We start from the raw sequence: 24,851 nt of genomic DNA on the forward strand, positions 1-24,851 counted from the left end.
GGGAATGTGAGAAGTAGAGCAAATGCATTGTTGACTTTGTTATTTTCATAGGATTTGTTGACGGTAAGAAATGCATTAAAAAACACCAGCGTTATCCTTTAAGTCTTAAGAGGCGCCCCATCAACGTCTCAGCGACTCAATGGAAAGACCTCAACCTGTATCATCGCCTATCTCAAGATGGAGGGAGAGGGGGAAGACGGAGAGAGAGAAGAAAGATGAGAGGGAAATGTCAGCCGACCTGACGCCTCATCAGCGGCTCCGCAGGAATTAACAGCCTGACATTTTCGCCCTGACGTCCGTCCCACTCCGAGATGACAATGTTGCTCGATGGGCCAAATTGCAAAGTATCCGTTTCTATTTATGTCAGCACGAGTCGCCGTCTCGCAGCGTCGTGTGATGTTTGAGAAAATTACAGGGGTACAAACTCGATTTAGGTAATGAAAAATGCATCGGGGGTCAGCGGTGATGAGATTTGCGTTCACTGTTGTTTTCAAGGTCACTCTTGAAGTCTCTGACGGCGGCGGCTTTATCTCGCTCCGGACAACATTTGGACTGTTAGGTCTTTGATGTGTGTGTGTGTGTCGGGTTAAACCTGCATGCCGTATTTAACGGCTGGAAAATAGAATCATGCATTTGAAAGGTGGGGACTTGACTTGACTTGGGTTCTGGTGACTCAGGACTTGACTTTGATTTGTACTTTGATGACTTGAAAAGGTTTCTAAAGTCTTGACTTGAGATCTTGTGTTTGTGTAAATGACTTAGATTGAAAGTGATGAGATTTGTTCCACCAGACGACTGAATTTAAATTCTGTTTTCTGAATTTGTATGGAATGATTGAATTTTTTGAAGTTGAAACTGATTCTAGAAATCAAACTCATGATGCTCTTCCCAAGTTTTTATCCTATTAAAACCATATTGCAATGAAAAGTCCTAGATTCGTTTTTTTTTAAGATATTACACTGATACCGGACTCTTGATTTGTTCTGACTTGACATGGACTTGACTTGGACTTGACTTGGTAATCTACATTCAGACTTGGAACTTGACTTGAGACTTGTGCCTCAAGACCTGAGACTGACTTGGGATTCGAGCAAAGTTGACTTGGTCACACCTCTGATTTGAAATCAAATTGTTTTCGTATTGAACACATTTGCATTGCATAACCCACTATTAGGAGTCCTTATAGTCAAGAAAAACCTGTCAAAAGTGTATGGTCATGGTGCATTCCCAAACCAGCAGCTGTAATAGAATGGGAAGCACACAGTATTGCCAGAATAATGTTCAAATGAGTTCATTTGATGTTCATTTTATTCTAAAGTTTTAGCTATATTAACCTACACTAGGGTTAGACCGATCAGTTTGTCAATGTATCAGACCAATATTGGCCTTTTATTAAAAATTGGATATCAGCCAGTCAGTGTCGTCCACCTCAGATATGATGGAGGTTCCTTCTAAAACCTGCAATGAAACCTGCCTTACTCTTCTTTAAAGAACTGCTAAAGGAATTTCACTAGTATGGCCTTCAGTGGAGAGTTTTAGTGTCCCATGACGGTCTAAATGCTGTTTCAGAGGCTTTTCCACCCTGATAAGAATACAATTCTGGGGGAAACACTGAATACTTTGAAAGATTGAAAATTGAAAGATATTGGATATCATCATAAAATTTTCTTCAATCCAAAAATATTGGTATCAGCCTTCAAAAATGAATAGCGGTCAAACCCTAACGTACACACCCACAGTTTTGACAGTAGTCTTCATCAGAGGTGTTGCTCATTGCACAATCAGTTATGTACAGTAGTGTTAAAGGACCCCAAAATGAAAATTCAGTCATCATCTACCACTGAACACCGAGTTAGCCCCCATAGTTCCATCTCAGCCTTCTCCCAAACTACTGAAGTGAAGTGAATGGTTAGTTACGGGGAGTTAACTTTTTTCATTTTCATTTTGGGGTGAACTATTCCTTTAAAAAAAGGTGGGTGAACTGTAACCTCTACTGAGTGATCATCATAAGGCAAGCAACCTCTATAGCAACAAAAATCTGAAAAAAAAGCAGAAAAGCATCAAATTCTTTTTTAAATTTTTTAAAAATTTTTAAAGACAAGCCGATACATATAACTTAAATCATACAGCTTAGTTTGATACTACCTACTATGGTGTATTCTATAAATTTATGTCATGTTAAATGGAAACGGTGGGTAAACTGAGTCAAGTTGGGTTAACTGAGCTGACTCTTCTCAAGCTACAACTCAGAGTGTTTTGGAGTAGAGACTAGGGCTAAAGACAAGACAGCTTACTGTGTCACAGTAACCTACATGTGGAAACAAATCCACCTGATCACACTATTCACTTTTACTGAGAACGTTACTGAATGGATCTACAGCCATGTGTGAAGTGCACTTAAGTAAATAATGTAAATGCACAAATAAACATTCAATGTGTTCATAAAGGCAATCTCCATATCAACTGATGGAGCAGCTCCAGGTTTTGTCATTGCCTTGGTCTTCTGTAACTACAATATTGACTGAAGGGTTCAAGATCATCGGAATGTACATGAATTGCTTTAAATTCTGGTTTAGAAGATTAGAAGTGGGTTGGATTTGACGATTAAGGAACACAGTCTAATGTAGTAAGTCTATTTATTTACTATGACCACTTTGATCTCTGTTTGACCTCAACACACATACTATTATATAGTATATATAATCCCCCCATTGATGAATGGCTAAGGCTTCGGAGTTTGGGATGATATCCTAGCCGCTGGCAGAAATGTATGACTTTATTAGAAAAGAAGAAAGGAAGGAATATGAGGGGAGGACGGGGGAGGGAATGGAGGGATCGATAGAGGTAAAGGTGTGGAAGGCAGGAGATAAAAATCCAAGGTCTGCTTGAAGAGATGAATAAGCCTGACTCTGAGATCGATGCTACGGTGGATTCAGTAATGCTACACTTATCTGTGAGATGCAATGTCCAAATTAATGGATAAAAATATGAAAGGGGTGCAAGGAATACACGGTTTGAGTTAATAGCCCATATGACATTTCCACTGAAGTGTCACAGAATACATAGTTGTTGTTTTTTTTTATATACAATTTAAATTTCTCCTCACCACCCATTCCTAGAACATCCAGTCAGGTATCTAGCATATGACGATAGTCGACTCTGACATTTATACTAATATTTAGATTAGAGGGAAATAATTTGCTGATTTTCCTACGGTTGGATTGGTGAACTTTTAAATGTTTTGATGTTAATGTTTTGCTTCTATAACTACTGCAGTTTCATAAAACATATGAAAGAATCAGCAAATACAACTATAAACAGTTAATTTATAATTTTTATACCAGCTGTGTTAAGTACATTAAACACAATATTCGCAAACAAAAAACAAAAAACGGCGATGTTGTCAAAGTAACATATTCCCTGTATGCAAAATACTTTTTTTTCAACTTAGATAACATAAATATGGCCACCAAGTTTGACCTGCTGCTTTTTAACACAAATAGCTGGTCATTTAGAAAGGCTTTTCAGATATACATTGTCATTTATATTTTATAGAGTACTTAACATGGCAAAATAGTGAAAATGAAAAGCTATTTACAAAATAGTATGTAGGACATCTGTGAAAATTTTAGATTTTTCACCATACACTTAATATTTTGTAAATAATACATATCAAAACACATTTTTACAAATCCCCTGTAAATTACCAACTATTCGTAATACAGAAAGTGTCAGCATTTGTGTCCATTTTCAACATATAAAATGTCATTCAGAAGGGATGAAAGGACATTTTCTTTCCTATTCACTTGTACAGTCTCACCATAATATGTTCTCATCTGCTGTTAAAATATGTACCGGTAATCAGAACAAATTGTGTGGCATCCCTTGCAGTAAAAACAGCATTTTACCCAAAGTTTTTTTTTCACTCTGTTCAGAAACAGTTTGGGTCATATTATAATAGTCTGCTCTTGACTTTAGGATAGAAGAAGCATTTTGCTGCCGATTAAGTAAAATAAAAAAATAAAAAAATCCCTGCCTTTTTGTGGGCAGGCAGCCGGTTTTCTGTCCATACTGTACCAGGAACAGCGATAACACTGGCTGGGCTGTTGAAGACTGTCAGCCATGGTGAGGAAATTAAGGATGTCATGTCTGAGTGCTTATGCCAACAGCTTGGTGACAGAGAGAGGCATTAAGCCTGGCTCTTACACAAACTCTATTAAAGTCGAGATGAAACGGCATTTCGAGAGTATCTAACTTCCGTATCGTGACGTATTTCCGAGTGAAACAGGAAAGACAGGCGGGACATAACGTTGGGAGGAATTTGATTTGAACGTTGAAAAGTGGGTGTGCTGTTGCTAGCTAGCTAACTAATGAATCTTAGCCTCTTAGCTCTGTGCGCTAAAAGTTGAAGATTGATTGATGGGTGGATGTCATGATATTATTGGTTGAAATTAGTTACGGGCATGCTTACGTAAGCACACGGCATATTTTGTTTTACAGGAAGAAAACATGATTGAATTTTGATATAAGAATACAATGAAATTGATTTTTGGTATTTGTTTTGGCATATATTGTTAAATAGGTGCACAGTATGACCGGGGATGTGATCTAAAAGGGTTAAAAAGGCATTTTTCATTTCATCTCGTCTTTAATGCCTGGTTTTAGTGTCTCTGCAGGATGTGTGTGTGTGTATGTGTTAAGTACAGTACAGCATATGTGTGCAAAACGACGTATATGAGTGTGTACAAGTCTGTTTAGAGGGAAGAGTACAGTATACGGTGCGTGTATGTGTCTTTGTATGTGTGACACTTGTACTGTTGTACGGCAGCCTATAGAGGACATAATTATTATTTTTTTCTCTTTTGTTACGTTGAGCTAACAACTTTATCCCGTTATCACGACAAGCTAACTTGTTTTCCTGTCATACCAACTTAATTATCGCTTTATCTTGACAAAAGTCGTTCTTGTCATAATCACTTTTTATTCTTATTATCATGACATAAGAAAAGTTCTTTTCTTGTCTTAACGACTTAATTATCTCATCATCTTGACAAAACAAAAGTTATTCTTTTGTCATAATCACTTTTTATTCTTATTATCGTGACATAAAAGTTGTTTTCTCGTCATAATCGCTTTTTATTCGTATTATCATGACATAGCAAAAGTTTTCTCGTCATTATGACTTATTTTATCACATGCATTAACCTGACAGCTAGAACTAGCGCACACGGTTGCCACATGTTAGCATGCCACGGTGCTGCCTTATGATTGTCTATTATTTACAGACATAATGCAGTTTCTGCCTGTGATAAACCATGGTCAAAATAAAATTGGATGCATTCTAGACTCATTCCTACAACAGTCTAGAATGAACTCACACTAACACTTGTATAGACCTACAATATAATCTCATTATGACAAGAAAACAACTTTTTGTTGTGATAATAAAAGGTAAGTCATTATAACGAGAAAACAACTTTAATTTGTTGTGATAACGAGAAAAATTAAGTCATTATGATGAGAAAACAACTTTTATTTTGTCATGAAAATCCAGACAACAAAAGAGAAAATAAAATGTTTGTGTATGTCCTCTAGGGACTGCCATGTTGGGCTTATTACTCAATAAAACTTATACATGACTCATTACTTGTTGCTCATTTATTACTTTGCTTATTACCGACTTGGTACAGTAATTTCTTACACTGCTAGTTACATTACTTGTCTGTTCTACTGCCAGAATCTGTGATTTCATCCTCTCTCCCTTCTAAAATCAGTTTCCTCTCTCTCTCTCTGAATAATCAGGAAATACAACATGATGTCCAATGTTCTGTTGTCCTTTTACTGGATAAAATCAAAGTAGTAGGATTACTTCCACCCAGAGAAAGCCAAGTTTTTCACCAATTCTCATCAAAGTAGTGGGAATACTTCCTCCCAGAGAAAGTCAACTTTTCCACCATTTAAGCATTGCAGTATGAGAGAATGACGGTTAAATATGATGAAAACAAATCAGGGGATGAGGAAGGGATATCATGTTTTTTGGAAGATTCAACTTCATCTGATATTTAGATGGCATGATAACAAACAGTACTTATTTTTTTTAATATTATCACCAAAATTGAAATAATAATTTGTTACACTACTTGTCACTGCTAGCTATGCTACTAGCTAGTTAGCTTTTTTGACTCATAAAATACATTTCTTACCATAGCTATTATATTATTTAGTTAGGCTAGGCTATTCAAAATATTATGGAGCAAATTTCAGAATATGAAGAAGATGAAGAATTATTATCCCAATGTGCAGAAAAGGGAAAGGATGTGTATAATAGGGCTCGACTGATATGGGCCTTTGAAGGCCAATACTGATACCGATATTTTTGGACTGAAGCTGTGGATAGTTGATATTTTGTGTCGATATTCAGTATCTATAAATTTGACCATTTTCAAGTCAAGTATGGCTATTCAGTGTTTCTTTTGATTCCTGGTTAGAGTTAGGTTAGTTCTGCCAAAATGTAGCCTATGGATGCTAACTGCAGACGTTTCTATGGTTACAGTTCTGCTACAGTGTAGCTATGGATCCTAGCTACAGATGTTGCAGCACTACACTTTAGCTTGTAATAAGATCATTGTAAATCAATATTTTGTGTCAAATGATTAATGTCTTCAGTAAATAGCCATGTAATAAACAGGGTAATGTACAGTGAGCCTCCGCTTTGCATCAGAGTCTTGCTTCATTTTGCAATAATGACTGGCTCACTGTAGGCTACATAAATCTTATGTTATTAAAATGATTCCGCTTATACTGTATTTTAGCAATAGCTAGACAGAATGTGTTTGGAGAAGGATGACTCTGAGTGCAGTTATTACTATGGAAAATATGAAACCCCTTTGAGATTGCCTATTTCCACTGTGGAAATAGATGTTTTGTTAGTGAATCCCTGGGCCCTGTTTTTAGTATCAAGTTGCATCCTTCTTGAAGGGATAATGAGGGTTAGGTTTAGACTAGTTCACTACAGAAAAAACTTAATTGATTGAATATATTGATTGAAATTTCATCCAATGATTGGATGAAGAGAAACAGGTAGTTTAGTATGCTACCATCTGCTATTGAAATATTGTATGTTATCAGTACAAATTACATGACAACCCTTGCAGTAAAAATAGCTTGCTTTGGTGACAGTTATTTGTCATGTCTGTCAGTCTTGTTGTTATATAATGTTTTTTTTTAAGTGGAAATCCATGAGATGCTCCTACTGTGGTGTTTTTGACTTTGTCTCCATTTTTGGTGCGTTCATTGCTGTAATACTTTTGGAATTTCTGTTGATGGAGTTTGAGTTTCTGTAAGTGTCTGTTCATCCATGGTGGCTATCGCTGCTCATGCTAAATATATATTTATTATATATACTATACTGTTATATACTATTTTTGTGGCTTCATTCAAATGGCCTCATTCAAATGAATGGGAAGTAAAAATCCGAATGCTACAAACTCGTTCAGCTGCATCTGATCTTGGTGATTAGTTTATATTCTGGTTTTCAAGTGCCAAATAACCCCCATGTTAAAACTAAGTGGAATATTGCTTTAATACTTGCTGCGCAGCCAGTCGCCCACTGGGACCATATGAAATTGAAACCTGAACTTGCTTTCCGCTCTGTTGTTTGTGCGTCTGAAGAGACTGCCACCTCTGTCGGGCATTTGTTCTGGAGGAGAGTGAGGCGAAGCCGCTCCAGGGGCCCGAGGTATTTATGATCAGTCAGAGCAGGAAAAGGAACGGGAGCTTCTGCCCTGCGAGCTGTTGCAGCGTGGTGAGAGGATGGGATGGAGGGAGGGAGGGAAAAGGATGGATGTGGCAAAACGAGAAGGAGAGGAAAAGAGAGAACGAAAGTGAGAGAGGGGGAGAAGAGGAAAAAGACAATCTTCCATCCAGTCCCCGGGCACCTTAAGGGATGAGTTGATTTACTGTCAAATCTGCTGGCGGATTATCGATAATCTCAGCCAGGCCCCTCAATCTACCCACACAGCGCCGGGTATACACTCAGACAAAACCCTAGGCGAGGAAAAGAGGGGGATACATTATTATAAAAGAGAGCAAAATAGAAGAGTGAGAGTGTGTGTTTGTTTGTGTGTGTGTGTGTGTGTGTGTGTGTGTGTGTGTGCGTTCATATGTATTTGTGTTGCCCCAAATATAACCAGAGAGAGGGTGTTTCTCTGCCCAGAGAATTGGAGAAAAAAAAAAAAGCCTTCAATTTTCCACTCGAGCAGATTTCAATTTGCACACACATCCCCCTCCGCGACTCCATCCTCCCATTGTTATTGACAGCATTTAGGGCTGCTGTGATAAAAGATTGGCCACTTAGTGTTTTTTTACTCTTTTGTTTTGCACCGTCGGGGAGGACACTCGCTCATACGGGAAACTGCGCTTGTCCACAGTCAACCAGTTTTATGGTAACGGAATGTAAACTGGATTTGGGCCTGAAAGCAGTACGGAAAGATTTAGGGTTTGTCTTTGGGGTTGAAAATAAAGATGGAGGCTTTTCTGCATTTTCTTCCATTTTGGTCAGCCCAGCCCTATCCCATAATGCATTGCGCACCCACCATTTGGCCGCATCGCTCTCTGGCGGCGTGTAATGACGTTGAAGTTGAACCACGTCTTTATGAATCTTTATGAAATGGTTTATGGGTGGGAGAATGGTGGAGGGAGCAGTTAAGACAGAGAAATGTGTGCGTGTGTGTGTGTGTGTGTATGTGTGTGTCAACAGACAATGGCAGACAGATCTAGTGCCAAGGCCTCCAAAATTAGCTAAAGGTAGCCAGACGAAAGAGCTGTGTGTGTGTGTGTGTGTGTGTGTGCGTACTCTTTTTGTCAAGCCATTAGCCTGGCTATCAGGCAGAGCAGACCTAGATGCATATGTCAGCTCACTGAGAGTCAATTACCTCTGCCTCAGTCTACTATTGTGTAGCTCCAGCCTGGCCTATTGGTATTCAATACAGGCATATCAATACAGACTAGGCACTGATTCACATGAACTTTGCCAGACAGTGCGCTTTACCAGACAGGGTGCTAAAAAATATCCTGGGCCCCTAATGAGTTGTGGGATATCTCTGAGAGGGCGGTGAAGTGTTTTGTTTTAGTGGCTTGGTTTCCCTGAGAATTTTTTTTTTTTTTACTGATAAGCGAAATGCTAAAAAGGCTATTTTAACGTGAAAAATCCCCATTAAAGCAATCAGATATTTCAGTCATCATAGACAGGTTTGTAAATATTTGTGAGCTCGAACCAAAGTTCACACACAGAAGCGTATTGCATTCATCTTGGAACAAAAAAAGGCAGCTTTCTCATTATTAGGAGATGTTTTCTCGTTTTAATGAGAAAAAGGATCACAAGGCTTATGTTGGTTTCCAATTCAGAAGTCCCTATTTGCACTTAGGGAAAATTTAAAGGAAACCTAAATCCATTTGTAATCCCGTATAACATGCCAATAATTTTTTTTGTTTGTCAACTATGTAGAAAAGATATCACAATAATGAGAAAAGGTCTCATATTTACGAGAAAAAATGTTATTATTACAAGAAAACCTGGCAAAACATTTTTTAAAATGAATACACGACACTTCCATATAAATTGGTGGTCTTATTAAAAGACAAAATGAATGGGAGAATGACTGTGTGGTCTCATGTCTTGTTTGAGTGTCTACCTCCCATTGAGCTTATTTCACTGTAATGCATTTATTTACCTGGAAACACACCCATATACCAATAAAATCACCCTAGGTACTGCCACTGTATCCACAAAGTCAGCCACCCCTTCACTGTCAATGAATGAATCTTATCCTTGACTGAACCATCCAACCTCATAGAGATAATAGGTGATTTTTTTTCCAGAGCGGATTTACCTGAAAATATTGTTTGTAAATGACAGTCTCTCTTTCAAATTGGAAAAAGGACCAAAATATTCCACTTAAGTACAAGTACCGTTACTTTACTAAATAAAAGTAAAAAGTAGCTAATTTAAACTGCACTCAGGGTTACTGAGTTGCTTAAAAAAAAGTCATTGTTACATATGATCTTTGCAATGCAAAAAGACGAGAGGTCAGAATTCAGTATGTAGGCTAATGTTACACTTTTCAGACTATGTTGAGATTTCTAAAAATAAGATTCTGAAAATCACGTCATCATCAACGTCAACCATTATTCAATTACATTGATGTTATTTGGCTAGTAGCCATCCAACTAGTTAGCAAGGCCAGCAAAGTCACAACCAGGCAAACACAAACCTGTAGCTGGATGGTTGGTTTTATGGCTAATGATACTGATAAAGCTACTATCATGGATAAATATGTTACAGTTTGTAACATTTTTTTTTTTTTTTGTACATTTTTGATCAGATGCAATTTACAATAGATCAGTTTCTGATGTAATGCTTATGGAGACAAAATGTGTACTATGTGATTTAAAATGTAGTCAAAACATACTCAAGCAAAACTAAAATTACTGACTTCAAATAATACTCAAAAAACCTACAGTAACAAGAATAAATGTATGCGTCATCAAATCAAAAATGTAATTCTCATACTATCTTTCCCCCCTCTCACAGGTTGTGTACAAGAATAATGACATCCGTCTAGAGTTGTCCCGCCTGGCTCGCATCGTGGACCCCAAGATGAAGATCCAGGGTGAGGTGTCCTACAAGTGTGAGAATGTGGCCACCCTGGACCCCATCTCCTTCGAGACCCCCGAGGCCTACATCAGCCTCCCCAAATGGAACACCAAGCGGATGGGATCCATCTCCTTCGACTTCCGCACCACCGAGCCCAACGGCCTCATCCTCTTCACCCACGGCAAGCCCCAGGAGCGTAAGGAGGCCGCCCGGAGCCAGAAGAACACCAAGGTCAGTTGATAATCCTCAGCCACACTTGCCTATTTCAACTCCACTTCTGAAATCACATCATAAAGCTTGCATTAAGAACTTCTCTAGAAGACTTACAAGGGTACTTTTGACAGGGTTAGTTTAGTTTTAAATACTGAACTTGGCAAATACGGTTTCTGCACTATACACCTTAGAAATGGAACAGACTGTAAAGCACAAGCAAGATTTTAAAGCAAGGATATCTCACATATTCTATCACATTTGCAATCACTTTTTATAATGTATGTCAGTTTATGTCCTTGTATGGTACTGACTGTTTGACTGCTTGAATGTGTGACTGAATTGTATTGTGTCTTTGTCATCTGTATCAATGTTTCTGTTCTAAGGTCCTTCTTGAAAAGAGAAGAATATTTTGACATTTTGACCGGTCACAACACAATGCATAATATCTTTCTCATTCTTAAATAATAGACAATGCCTGCAATTTTTTGAAGTCATGCAATTTAAATACGCCGTTCTCATCAATCCCTGCAATTTTACTGCAAATAAACACAGAAAACACTGCAAGCAGCAGGTAGTGTTGCCAGTTTTTTCAGAAAAGGACCAGAATATGATGGTAATCTCCATGGATGTGTCCTCTTGCCCTCGGCCAGGTGGATTTCTTTGCGGTGGAGCTGCTGGACGGCAGCCTGTACCTGCTGCTGGACATGGGCTCAGGGACCATTAAGGTGAAGGCCACCCAGACCAAAGTCAACGATGGCGCCTGGTACCACGTGGACATCCAGAGAGATGGACGCACAGGTCAGTGTCACTACATCCGTACTTACCTATCTTCTTAAGCCTAGGTCACAGTAGGCAATTTTAATGCCAATTCTAAGCCTGATTGGAATCTGGGCTGTCTGGAATCTGGGAATCAGGCCCAACAGTCAGTGCAGATTATCCTTGAACGGGCTCAAGACAGGCGACTCTGGTAGTTTGGACCGACAGCATTTTTCCCAACATGTTTGATTTTGTCAGGCTGAGTCTGGTCGGACTCATGTAGTCTGAAGCAGTCCAAGATTCACCAAGACTGAAATCTAACAGTGACACTAGCAACAGCCAATGGGAGTTTAGATACAGGGGGAAGAAAAAGCCACGTTTAACAACAATGCCCACTCATGTAGATAATTTATATCGGCAAGAGTCCCAGGTCCACTCCTGATAATTTGCTATACAATTTCATTTGGAATAAATGTGATAAAAAATAGTATAAAATGTCAGCGTGCCTGCATCAATCCATTATGTGGATTGATGCAGGCACGCTGACATTTTATACTATTTTTTATGCAGTTACAAATTAAGTGAAACAAGTCTCATTCTAAATTTCTCATCAGTGATACCATGCACCATGTAGCAAGAAATGATAGAACTGCTATTTTGTAATTGAATTGAACAGTGACCTATTCTGAACGAATGGGAAAATGTTTATGAACGACAGAATCGGTAGTGTGTGATCCCTCTTCTTTATGTATGTGATGGTCATCCTCGTCCCGTCGCATTGTGAACAGTGTGAACAGCCTCCCGACCGGACGGCAAGCTGACCAGCCATTTAGTCTTGCCCTGGTCTTGCAAGACTTGAACATTCTTGCCTGACCTAGGATTTACCTATCTACATATCTTACCTATGTACCCTAACCCTAACCCTAACCCTACCTCCTTGCCTACACACCTCTCTATCTACCCTCTTACCGAACTGTCTACCTACTAGTGATCCTAACCCGCACCCGCCCGACCCGTTCTCAATATTATCTTCAGTCAACCCTAACCCACCCGCGGATATAAACCTGTGGGCATCACTACTACCTACCTACATACCTTGTTACCTCCCTATTTACCTCCTAATTATCAACCAATCTACTAACTACCTTCTTATCTACCGACCTACCTAGTTCTTTATTCCTCCACTCTGCCTCTTCCATGTGTGTGTGTGTGTGTGTGTGTGTGTGTGTGTGTTGTTGCTGGGGGTGAGGTCTTGGACACCATTAAGAATGCAGACAGCCCAGTATCTATGCAGGAGACTGTCACCTTAGCCCAGCTTACAGCTATTGATTACCTGCCAACAACACACACACACACACACACACACACACACACACACACACACACACACGCACACACACACACACACACACACACGTCTCCGACCACTTTGTTCAAGCTCTCCATCAGCCACTGGATGTAGCTGAAGCAGTGTTGAAGAGATAACACACTGTGGGGAAAAAAAGCAAAGCACAACATCCACTCACATACACACTGAGGACATAACGATAAACCACTCATACAGCAGTGATTGCACTGTAAATGCTTTTCCTTGCTCTCTCTCTTTCTCTCTCTCTCTTTCTCTCTCTCTCTCTCTCTCTTTTTTTTACTCAGCAGTATCCTCGCAATCTCGCACATCTTATCCCCACTAATCTGGCTGTGCAGTATATAGTGAGAGAGCCTTTGGGTGGCATATACCCTCTTTGTACCTTTCTTACTAAGAATATCACAAGCTGGGTTTTCATGTTTTTCAAGTTTTTTTTTTGCGAATTATAATTGAATTAGAAAAGATGAATGGAAACTGCAAAATTCAATACATTTTCCTCAATATTGCAAAAATGCAACTTTGTTGATAAAGAAATGTTGTGATAAATAGCAGTGGAAACACATTTGTCAAATAAAGAATGAAGTAGGCTTGGCATGATCAGTCTGAGGAATGCACAAGTCTCATTGCAGTTCAAAATTGGCTTTGAACTTTCTAAAATGTTGTCTGTAAAATATTTGTCCACCACAAGCTCCAGAAATATCATGCGTTTAGTTTCTAACGTGTGTAAGTCTCCATCGTGGTTGTTTGAACATTGGTTGGTACAGTAGAATATAATATAATCTTTTTTTTTGAAAAAACTAAAAACTTTTGTTCATCCAGAGTCGGTTGAATTAGTAGTTCTTTATCAGCAACACCAACTAACAGCTATAATACAAGCTGTATCGCAAGGCCTTCTCAATAACCAGATATTGTTTCTGTTGAGTGTGTTGAGATTCTGAAATAAGATGTGAAACATCATTTTCCACTGCTGTGATAAAGATACGGGTAATAATCTCTCAGAATCTGAGAGATATAGGCTACAGTACAGATATAAGTAAAACTTTGCAACTTCTATAATCTAATTTTGAGATTATAGAAGTTGATTTGTCAAAGTGATACCTCGGGACCTTGCGGAAGTCCCATAGAGTCCCTAGCAAAATGAATAGTGTTTTAATTTCATTATGTTTTCTTTCTGGTCAGTACGATGACACTGTGTATTGAAGGAATGGGTATTCTGTTCATATCTTTACCCACTGCTATAACCCCATTTCAGTAATACACCACTCTGCGCGCATTCAAATCAAAAACTAAATCTGATGGTCAGAGGGACAAAACTTTCGCAGACAGGAGTGTCAGTCTGCCAGCGGTATGTTTCGTTTAGAGTCTGTGGTACGGAAATACAAGCCTCTGTCCTGAGACGACATCCACTAATCCTAATTAGAGATGCACCGATACTACTTTGTCACCGCTGATAGACATTCTGAGGGCCAAACTTTAAATACCAGGCAATCTGTTCTGACTCAGTACTTTTACTGAACATTATAGGCTTAGACGATTCACTGGACAAAAAGTCTGAATAATTTTTTTTTTTTTCGAATAGAGAGATCTAGCGGCTTTGCTTTGATTTCTGATTTGTTACACGTGTCCCTTGGTCTCGGTATCAGTCGAAGGGAAGTTTTCAGATAACATATTCCCGAGGGTGGAAAGATGAATACTCTTACTTCGCTGAAATTTTACTCAAGTAGAAGTCAAATAACTGGTGTAAAAATCTCATTAAAGACTAAAAAAGGTAGCTAATTTAAAATGTACTCTGAGTAAAAGTTACTGAAAAAAAAAATGTTACATAGGGTCTTTCCCATGCAATGCAAAAAGGAGAAGACAAACTAGGTACTGTGGTTGTACTGGGCAGCTGTGAAAATGATGGTCTGGAATCTCTCTATTCTCAGTTGTACCGGACAGCTCCCAGTATGAATGTGCGGAACTTTTTGAACATGAAGCAGGGTGTTGCTGGAAAAGAACATGGAGGTCTGCTGACTTTCCCTGGATAAATAGAAGTTTTAAAAAAAGTATAATAATTAAAGTATTAAAGTAATATATAGTATAAAAGTAATCAAAAAAAGTACACAGAAAAGCTACTTAATTACATCAACAAGAGTAAATTTGTTACTTCCACCCTTGCATATTCCATTTCAGTCTGACATCACCATCACCATCATCATATCTCGTACCAGTACTGGTATCAATGCAGTCTGTTCTGTAATTCCTCCATCCCCACCACAGGCACCATCTCGGTGAACAGCAGGCGGACTCCATTCACAGCCAGTGGCGAGAGCGAGATCCTGGACCTGGAGGGCGACATGTACCTGGGGGGGCTCCCTGCCGATCGCACCAACCTCATTCTGCCCACTGAGCTGTGGACGGCCATGCTCAACTACGGCTACGTGGGCTGCGTCCGCGACCTTTTCATCGACGGCAGAAGCAAGGACATCCGTCAGATCGCCGAGGCGCAGAACGGCGCCGGCATCAAGCCCTCATGCAACAGGCAGACAGGCAAGCAGTGCGAGAGCTACCCGTGCAAGAACCGAGGAGTCTGCAAAGAAGGCTGGAATCGCTTCATCTGTGACTGTACCGGCACTGGATACTGGTCACGCACCTGCGAGAGAGGTAAGTGTGTGTGTTTGTGTGTATGAGGGGCCATGTGGGCTGTAATTCATTCTGGGCCTTTCACATGCATATATTTTTACTTTCACATATACTCTACACTCATATACACGTATTTTCACTCGTATACTCTACTCTCACATACATGTTTTCACTCTCACATTCACATATGATCGATTGATTGATTGTAGAGGTGTGACCAAGTCAACTTTGCTCGAGTCCCAAGTCATTCTCAAGTCTTGAGGCACAAGTTTCAAGTCAAGTCCCAAGTCTAAATGTAGATTACCAAGTCAAGTCCAAGTCAAGTCCATGTCATTAATGTCAAGTGTCAAGTCTAAATGTAGAACAGCAAGTCAAGTCAGAACAAATCAAGAGTCCAGTATCAATTTAATATCTTACAGAAAACTAAATATCTAGGACTTTTCAATGCAATATGGTTTTAATAGGATAAAAACTTGGTAAGAGCATCGTGAGTTTGATTTCTATAATCAGTTTCAACTTCAATAAATTCAATCATTCCATACAAATTTGGAAAACAGAATTTAAATTCAGTCGTCTGCTGGAACAAATCTCATCACTTTCAATCTAAGTCATTTATACAGACACAAGTCAAGTCAAGTCTCAAGTCTCAACAGGAACAAATAATAATCAACATACATACAAATAGAAGTCATACATTTTGATAGACTAAAAAGTAAATCAAACTGCTACAAACAGAACAGTCCGCAAGTTCATACTGTTAATCAACTTTAACATTGCAGTAAACATAAATGTACTTTGTCTTCAAACATGTAGCTTATCACTTGTCAATGTCCGTGGCCCATTTTTCTTTTCTTTTCCTCCAAGTATAGTGGAAACGGAAGTTTAGTGGAAATAGAAGGCAAGATAGTGTATTGGCTCAGAAGCTGGTACAGGCTCTTGTCCAGCCCCCGCGCACCATGGAGGGGGAAATCAAAGACAAAACTTACAGCAAGCAGTTGGAGCAATGGTGTGCACCAGGCATCTGCCCTTTGGTCAAACCACCTAGAAGTGCCCTTTTGATTTGTGACTTTTTCTCCGTTACACTTTTTATTTGAGTGTATAAATAAAGCCGTGTTACGACCCATGGGATCATGGCGATACCAAAATGTCATATTGCTACTGTGTCTCAATAGTTTGAGGCAGAAGTTTTTTTTTTTTTTTTTGAAGAATCACCGCGAAGTTGCAAGCCCAGTATTGTCTATGTGCACCGTCAGGTTTCCTTTTGAGGGGAAAGTTTATAGCCGAGGAGTTGTTCAGGAATAGTGAGGAAGAAGAAGAGTTGTTCAGGAATAGTGAGGAAGAAGCAGCAGTCATCAGTCCCCGAAAGCTGCTGTTCTACTAGCGCGACATTCTCCACAAAGACACTGTAGTGTGACAGGGGCAAAAAACTCCTGGGGACACGGCTTAGAAAAAAATGAGCATGGCTCAAAAAGTAAAGATTGCAGAAGTGCCAAATAACTTCTAGGACTTGTTGTTTTTTTCCAATTATGGCCTAATTTCCCCTATAATCATGCATAGCACTGCTTATTGAGTGATGTATCTACTTAGCTAAAGCTGTTCACATTTTGGGGATATATAAACTTTAATGATATTGTGAAACATGACAACAATATAAGCCAAACTTCAAATGTAGGCACAGGCGAGACAATTAATGATGGACCAGTGCTTAGAGAATCTCATTCATTCTCACCGGCTGCCCAACATAGTTCTGATTGATGGTTGGACCTAGTAGCTCGGGCAAGCGTGTGTGTGTGTGTGTGTGCATAAATTAATATTGGAACAGTATTAATTACCCTTACATATATTGGTGTTGGAGCAGCAGCTGTATTCTTTAAAAAAGGTGTAAAAGCACAACTGAGTGAAAAAGCATATTGTATCAAAAGTCTCTTAAATTGTTGGATTTAATTGCATACTACTGGATGAAGAGTTTAATACACATTACATTGTCAATTTGTGATATCTCCTAGCAATCAGGACCACATTAGACCCCTTTTCCTTGTTAAGCTAGTTGGGGATATTAAGGGCTTCGGTGCAGTGGGGACACCTAGATGGAAGAGATATTGGAAAAGCAAAAAACCGAAATAAGCACTATCACATGCTATTGTCCACTCGGCATTTTCATTGGTTAGTTTCCTATCTCTGGTTGAAGATATGTTAATCAGTGAAATCAGCTGCTGCAGCGTTTGGCTGGAGTGAAACCCTGCAGATGCTTGGGTCATGAAAGCAGTCAACCCAGGACTAGGAACAGCAGACTTCAGTCAAACATGAAGCAGCTTGGACAGAAAGTGAAAGACAATCTGCAGTCTCCCATTCCTAATAGATATGCATGCGAGCAGGTGATTGACTCGTCTCTAGCCACATGTCCGTCCCTATTGACATGAGAGGGTAGTAAAAGGTTAGTGTTCCCTATGGTGTGACTGGTGCAATGTCCCACTCGCTCTTCACCATGTCACTACAGCTGGTGTGTACAGTTTTTAGAATAGCATGAATAGCTGATGACAGTGAGTGACCTCGTCCTCACTAAGGCCTGTGAGAGATACAAAAGAGTACAAAACATGCTCAATTTTTAATCCCTTCAGTGCCGATGTGCGTGCTTTCTTTTCAAGTCTCTTAGCATTGCAAACAGCATTGCAAGCATCTTACATCTGCAAGGCACCTCTTCCCCAAATCCCTATGCAGTGTGCTTCAAACAACAAATTGAATAAAATAGTGTGTTTCCCAGGTCTGGGTTCAATGGCCACCATGTTGACAGGCCTCAGAACCATGCCCCACCTCCTACCTAGAGCTTTTATGAAGCGCTAGGTGAGCTCTGACCGCGCCACATTTTTCAATGCCAGGTAAAGCTCTTGAGATTGTTGTGGTAAATGCTGTATTGTTGACTTTGCTGAAAGATTGATGAACTTTTTCAATCCATTTTCCCTTCAAACTTCATGCTGCCTTGGGCAAAAGCTGTGTTAAACTTATATGGGGGGTTTTGTAGATTGTATCGCTTGTTCCTCTGCAGTATCAGAAAGAAAACCATTATTTTAGGGCTTGCCATGCCAAGATTGAAGAGACCCCTAAGGCCCAGTTTGGAAATGGAGTGTAACACCCCTCCGTTGAGCCCCTGTCATCCCATTGCTAGCTTTGTTTATGTTCTGATTTATAGAATTGAACACGGTTTTTTCACTCTGCAGAACTGCTGGCACCTCTTGGTCAAGATTAGTCAAATTGTTGTAAAAAACCCAAACAAAAAACAACATAATGAGGTGTATTGTAAGCTCCAAAATTTCAGAAAACTTTAGAGAAATATATTCACAAGTCAGAGGCAATTCTTCAAAAAACTGTTCATTTCCAGTGTGTAAAAAAAAAAAAGATGGCTGTCACAATTATTTAAGTTAAATAAGGTGCTTCTAATTTGTCAAATTTCAATTCATATTCACATTTGCATTCACGTTCAAGTATGTGCCTTATAGATGAGATTCATAGTTGAGATAACTTTTTAGTATTGTGTCTTGATTTTGAATGTATCTCAACTAATCTCCCATGCTTACATCAATAGATTATAGTTTTTCTCTGCTGTAGAGTAGACTTTCACTTTGCATAAAAATATACATTGGAGTGCTTTTAGTGATGTTCTTGCAATTGCATGTGTTAATTCCCCCCATAGATCATTAGAAAAACAAACAAAAGAAAAAATAAATCAAGTAATAAAAAGTTTTTGTGTTGATATACAGTACTTTCAAGAAAGGGTGGCAGTAATTCATGCTCTTCTTTGTGTTTTTTGTGTAAAACCAAGTACACCTATGAAATTACTTGACTTGTACCATTAGTTCCCCAAAAATACTGTATGGGTATTGTAATGTGTGTCATACTGGCCCATTACTGTGGAGTCTTCATTGCCATTTACCTCTGTCACTAGTCAGAGATAGATAGATAGACAGAGAGAGAAACTTTTTCTATGCAGTAACATGTCAAGTCCCACCATTGGCATTCATATCAACAGACAGTTGCCACCGCTAGGCAGTTCTCAGACCTATCCAGCTGTCAATCAGAGAGAGAGAGAGAGAGAGAGAGAGAGAGAGAGAGAGAGAGAGAGAAAGTTTCAGGTGTTCAGGTTTACTTTGGAGTTAGTTCCATTATCACCTTGGCCAGTGATGGCTGATTTCCACCTACTTGCAGAGAGAACAAGCGAGAGAAAGAAGGAATGAAAGGGACAGTGAGTGAGCACAAGTGAACAAGATAAAGAGAGAGAGAGAGAGGGAAAAGGAAGGAAAGAATGAGGGAGAGCTTGTTTTCTGCAGCCAGAACTGGTCTTGTCCTCTCTTGTGAGTTGTCCAAATCCATTATCTTCTACTGGCAGCAAGGCAGCCCACAGGACACACACACACACACACACACACACACACACACACACACACACACACACACACACACACACACATATGTACAGACACACACACTGAGTTCTCCATGGCAACATTCCCTGGTAGATTTTGTCAGTGTAATGGCCTGGACTAGAGCATACCTGTAAAGCAGTGTTATGCTTATTGTAGGCACCATGCAGTTGTAACATAACATTGTCAAATGTATACGCACAGATATTAAGCATAAGCAAAATCTGCCTATAGGCAGTGTCAACAGAACCAGAATCTGTGAAAATAACCAAGAGTTGGACTCAGTTGGAGGACTTCCATGGCCTAAACATGTAAAAATGTAATTCCTTCCTGTTTTGTTAATGTTTATTTTCTGCTATACTGAATTCCTGGAAATGTTGATAGATGTTGTATGATAGATTCCCTGGCTTCTCCAGGGAATCTATCATACTCCCTGACTTTCCCTTCTGGAATACACCTCTCAAAATTTCCTCATACTCTTGAAATTCGATGAACAGTGGGACCCTGCTTTCTCTTACCCTCACAAATCCTGCACAGGAATCCATTGCTTGAGACACAATGCTTTGAAGCAAAAAACAAAACCTAGACCTGATCATTTTGAATTTTTAGGCATTTGTCCAGTGCTCAGATTGGTGATCCTAATAAAGAAACAACAAGACGAGATGAGACGATGCTAAGGACGACGAAAAGGATAATGGGCTGCAGTCGTTTTTTGGTATTGCTTCGTTGTCTTTCCATCTCTGATGTCAAGCAATGCTAGACCCTAAGAGACATACCATCTCTCACCTTGGGCCTCCAGGCTTATTGAAACATTATTACATCTCTCGTGGGGGGGGGGGGGGGGGGCTATCAGTCTCTCAAACCATATTTTAAGAGACCTGGTGTTAGAACAATTGCTGTCAGGGCAAAACATCTTGCCAGTAATGGCAAAAGCGCTGGAATTATCGCATGGCTTCTATTACGATATCCGTTACGATATCGGCTCGCCTTATCTAGACGGAAAAGAGATTTCGCTGTCATTTCACAAGGGCGTCAGCGCACTAATGCTCAGAAGCTAAGTGGAAAAGGTTTAAATATGAGCTCTCCCTGCGTGATGGACTTTGATAAAGTGAGTAGAGTCGTCCGGTGCTTCTGGGACAGAAACGGTGTGCCTTGCAGTCCAAAGGCGCTGTAAACGTATACAAGTGCAACGCAGGCAGTTTCAAAGCATCACCATTTGTCATGGGGTTAGGCTACGGTGGTGCTGGGTTGGTGTGGCATGGAGGGTGTGTGCGGTGGAAAAGAACTGGGAAGAGCCAGCATATCGTCACTCTTGGGTGAAGACCTCCAAACTCCAATTTTGGTGATTTTCATGTTTTAACTTCAACCAAAGGACTCCATGCTTCTCTATGGTTCGAGACAATTATACCACCTTTGAGTTTCACTACGAAACCAAACCGCTTCATTTTATCCCTGAAATGTCCTTTATTTTTCCATTACATAAACATTAATTATCCATTAAAAATAACAGCGTTAAAAAATTTAGGTTAGTATCATGGGTTTATACAGGATTTATTCATGGGTTGGTTTGTAGAAACACTAGTTATTAAGGGATTTTTAATGTCTTTTATGCATGGTTTACAGGGTTATTAATGAGTTATTAATGGAAAGTTCCCGTCTACCTGAATTTTACATTAAATTAAAAAGTAAGGAGTCAAGATTAAGGGAGTGTTTAAGGAGGTTTTGATGGGATCTCCTCCATTAATAACTCCCTTAATTAATTTTATGGGGATTTTGCATGAATTAAGGGGTGAATGAATGTAAATTAATGAAAATGCAAGGTTATTTTAAGGGATTACTGTTTCATAAAGTTTATGAAACCTTTTCTAGGTTAACACACTAGTTAGCCACAAGTTAAGGGTTAGGGTTTAACCCTAGAGTTTTGCAATTTTGCCCATATATGGGTGAAAACCTTGTATCTCCAACATGTAAACTTTTCAGGAACTAAGAAAAACAGGTTTGCTTTTATCTTGGCGATCATGCATGTTTGAGTTTATTTAAGTCTTGAATTTTGGTGTTACACTTGTTCAAACTGAAGGGTTTAATAAACATAAAGAAAGTGATTTACTTAACCACAATTGAGCAACAGGACTAGTTTTTTTTTATATATATTGTCAGAATCTGCTTATTATCTGTTTATGTGCTAGAAGTGTGATTTTGAGACCTGTTCCTCCATACAATGGCAGTGAATGGAGAAAGCAAAGCAATTCTCCAGTCTCCTCTACCGGAGCAACAGATAACAGAGGCCGATTTTGGGGTTTTTATCATGGAGGAAGATACACAACCCAAGGTACCAACATCACTTCAACTAAGCTATAACTTCTCAAGCTACAACTCAGAGGTTTTTGGAGTACAGACTAAAGACAAGACAGTTTACAGTGTCACAGTAACCTACATTTGGAAACAAATCTGCCTTAAGACTATTCACTTTTACTTATAACATTACTGAATGGATCTACAGTCACACCACAACAAGCTTTTTCAGGTATCTCTCTTTGTCTAGCCTGGTTGTTATTTAGACATTATTGGCACACAGCCAAATATCCAATGGACCTCCATAATGGAGGCTTGTGCATTCACTAGCAAAACCTGAAAAAAAAAAAACATGGTAAAAAAACAAAACAAAGTGGTAATGTGTGTGTATGCCTGCAATTACTGTGGTACTGTGGTAATGTATGTTATAGCTCAGTGTTGAGTGCATGTGTGTGTCTGGTGTGTGTTTAGTGTGGTTAGTGTAATAAGTGCAGAGATGTTGGCCGCAGTTGCTGTGTTTATATGTCACACCTAGCGGGCTGTGTGGCTGGTAGCTCTAATCGGTGTTGACTCAGGCACTGGCCAGGTCACCCATCCCACAGACATGGGCCTCGGCCAGGACCCCTCGGCTCAATGGGCAAAACCACAGTGCAGTGCGTAAGGAAGCATAAAAATAGTACACACACACACACACACACACACACACACATAGTGCATGCTCACACTCATTACAAACCTACTTTAAAACACATTCACCAAGCCACACATTTTCAAACAGAGAATCTGCTAAATTAAATGTGATCCAAACACTTGTTAATCAACATCCATGCTCTCTCTGTCTCCGCCTCTTATTCTCTTGTCTTTTTCACTGTCACTCTGTCTCTGTCTGACACACACACGCACACTCACACACACACACACACACACACACACTGATTAACCTCTGTTTCAAGCAGGGGGTAGGGATTGGCAAGTGACTTCCAAATGCGGAAATCAAGCAGCCGGACGCGGCTGCTTGATTACGCCATACGCGTAATCAAGCCGTACGCCGTACTGCAGTTCTGCCCAAAAATATTTTTTTCAGTTCATTTTCAATGGTGGAGACACCCTCTCCCCTGGCTATATGAGCTACTGCCATGCACCATATTGACTTTGTAAAATTTCTTTGTCATACATAGACTCCCAGACCAGTGATCTTTTCTTTTGAAATTTTGAAAGAGCAAAAAGATTTACGATTGCTGTTGACCGTTACTGCCACACGGTGGTGCCAAAGCAAATGCATGCACATCACACACATTGGGGTAGGAGATACAAACTTTGGCCTAACACCCCGATGTTTGTTTGGAGCCACCAATGTAGTACTGTCCAATTTGTGAACCAAATGAGGATGGTTTCCCCGTAAGCCGGTTCCTCTCAACGTTTCTTCCTGCTAAGAGCTAGCGAGTTTTTCCACGACGCTGCTCATGCTTGCTCTTGGGGATTTGGGGCCAGCATTTTATTTGTACAACAAATAAACTTGACTTTGACTTGCCTATATGAGATTAAAAAGTATTTAACTCTAACTTTAGTGAAAAAAAGGTGCTGTACTATAGGGACCAGATGGGCCCCGTTTTCCGTGGACAGTCCCTGGGTTTGGTGCTTCGTCATCGGCTGGCACTTTCCCTTGATTCCCCCTCTCTTGACCGCAGTATTTTTGCCAGTGGTCTTTATCAGCAATTTTATCCTGACTGTCTGGATGAGATTAATATTGCAGGACAACGTTTGTAATGTAATCCAGTACAGTATGATTTTAATGCAGTCTGGACGGCATATACAGTATGTGTTACTTTATTTCTCCTATAAATGACAGAGGGGCGTATCATTTGTCAGATTCCAGAATATGCCTGCAAAGTATTTGTAATTTGTGAATAACATAGTATTAATACTGACAGTACTAGAACTGACAGGATGTGGGAAGTTTGCTGAAAAACTGTTTATTAACGTTGATCTGCATGGGATTGAATTCACTGATTCACTCTGGGTTAGCAGCTCTTTAAAGCTTAATTCAACCAATGTTTTCAACCTGGGCCTTATTTTCCGTGTTTTTACCATTGTGACGATTGATTGTATTCACTTACTTCACTGTAGAGCCTCGTGTACTTGTAGCTCAGTTTGCCCGGAGTGCCGCTCTCAAATACACACTCAAGGACCAAAGCAATCTCCAACTGTAACCCTAAACCAAAAAATTAACCCATCTTTTCAACACAATTACAATTCATTGCAGGTTTTAAAATCCCCCACACCACACCAGAATTGTGGCTAATATCCGATTCTTAATAAAAGGCCAGTATCATTTACATTTTAGATTTGGTTGCCATGCGTATCCAGACGGACTTACAGTGAGTGAGCAGGTAGGGGTTTAGTGTCTTGCTTAAGGACACTTGAATGGGACACATGGCTGTTGATAGATACTCACAGGCTTTTTTCAGGAACTGAACTGACCTCTGATCTGCCGGTTACGGCACTGCTCCACTATAGCCATCATAGGGCATTA

At 39.7% G+C, this 24,851-nt stretch overlaps 1 protein-coding gene across 29 annotated transcripts in view; it reads left to right on the forward strand.

Moving 5' to 3' along the window:
• nrxn3a (neurexin 3a) overlaps positions 1-24,851 on the forward strand; it is a 353,072-nt gene that overhangs the window by 99,035 nt on the left and 229,186 nt on the right. For all 29 annotated transcript variants that reach the window (XM_071914343.2, XM_078289649.1, XM_078289650.1 and 26 more), the window contains 3 exons: positions 10,592-10,885; positions 11,518-11,665; positions 15,249-15,632. In XM_071914343.2, coding sequence (XP_071770444.1) covers positions 10,592-10,885; positions 11,518-11,665; positions 15,249-15,632 — 826 coding nt within the window. The remainder of the gene's footprint in view (positions 1-10,591; positions 10,886-11,517; positions 11,666-15,248; positions 15,633-24,851) is intronic.

Source organism: Centroberyx gerrardi, chromosome 17 (genome assembly GCF_048128805.1).
Source record: "Centroberyx gerrardi isolate f3 chromosome 17, fCenGer3.hap1.cur.20231027, whole genome shotgun sequence".
NCBI lineage: Eukaryota > Metazoa > Chordata > Actinopteri > Beryciformes > Berycidae > Centroberyx > Centroberyx gerrardi.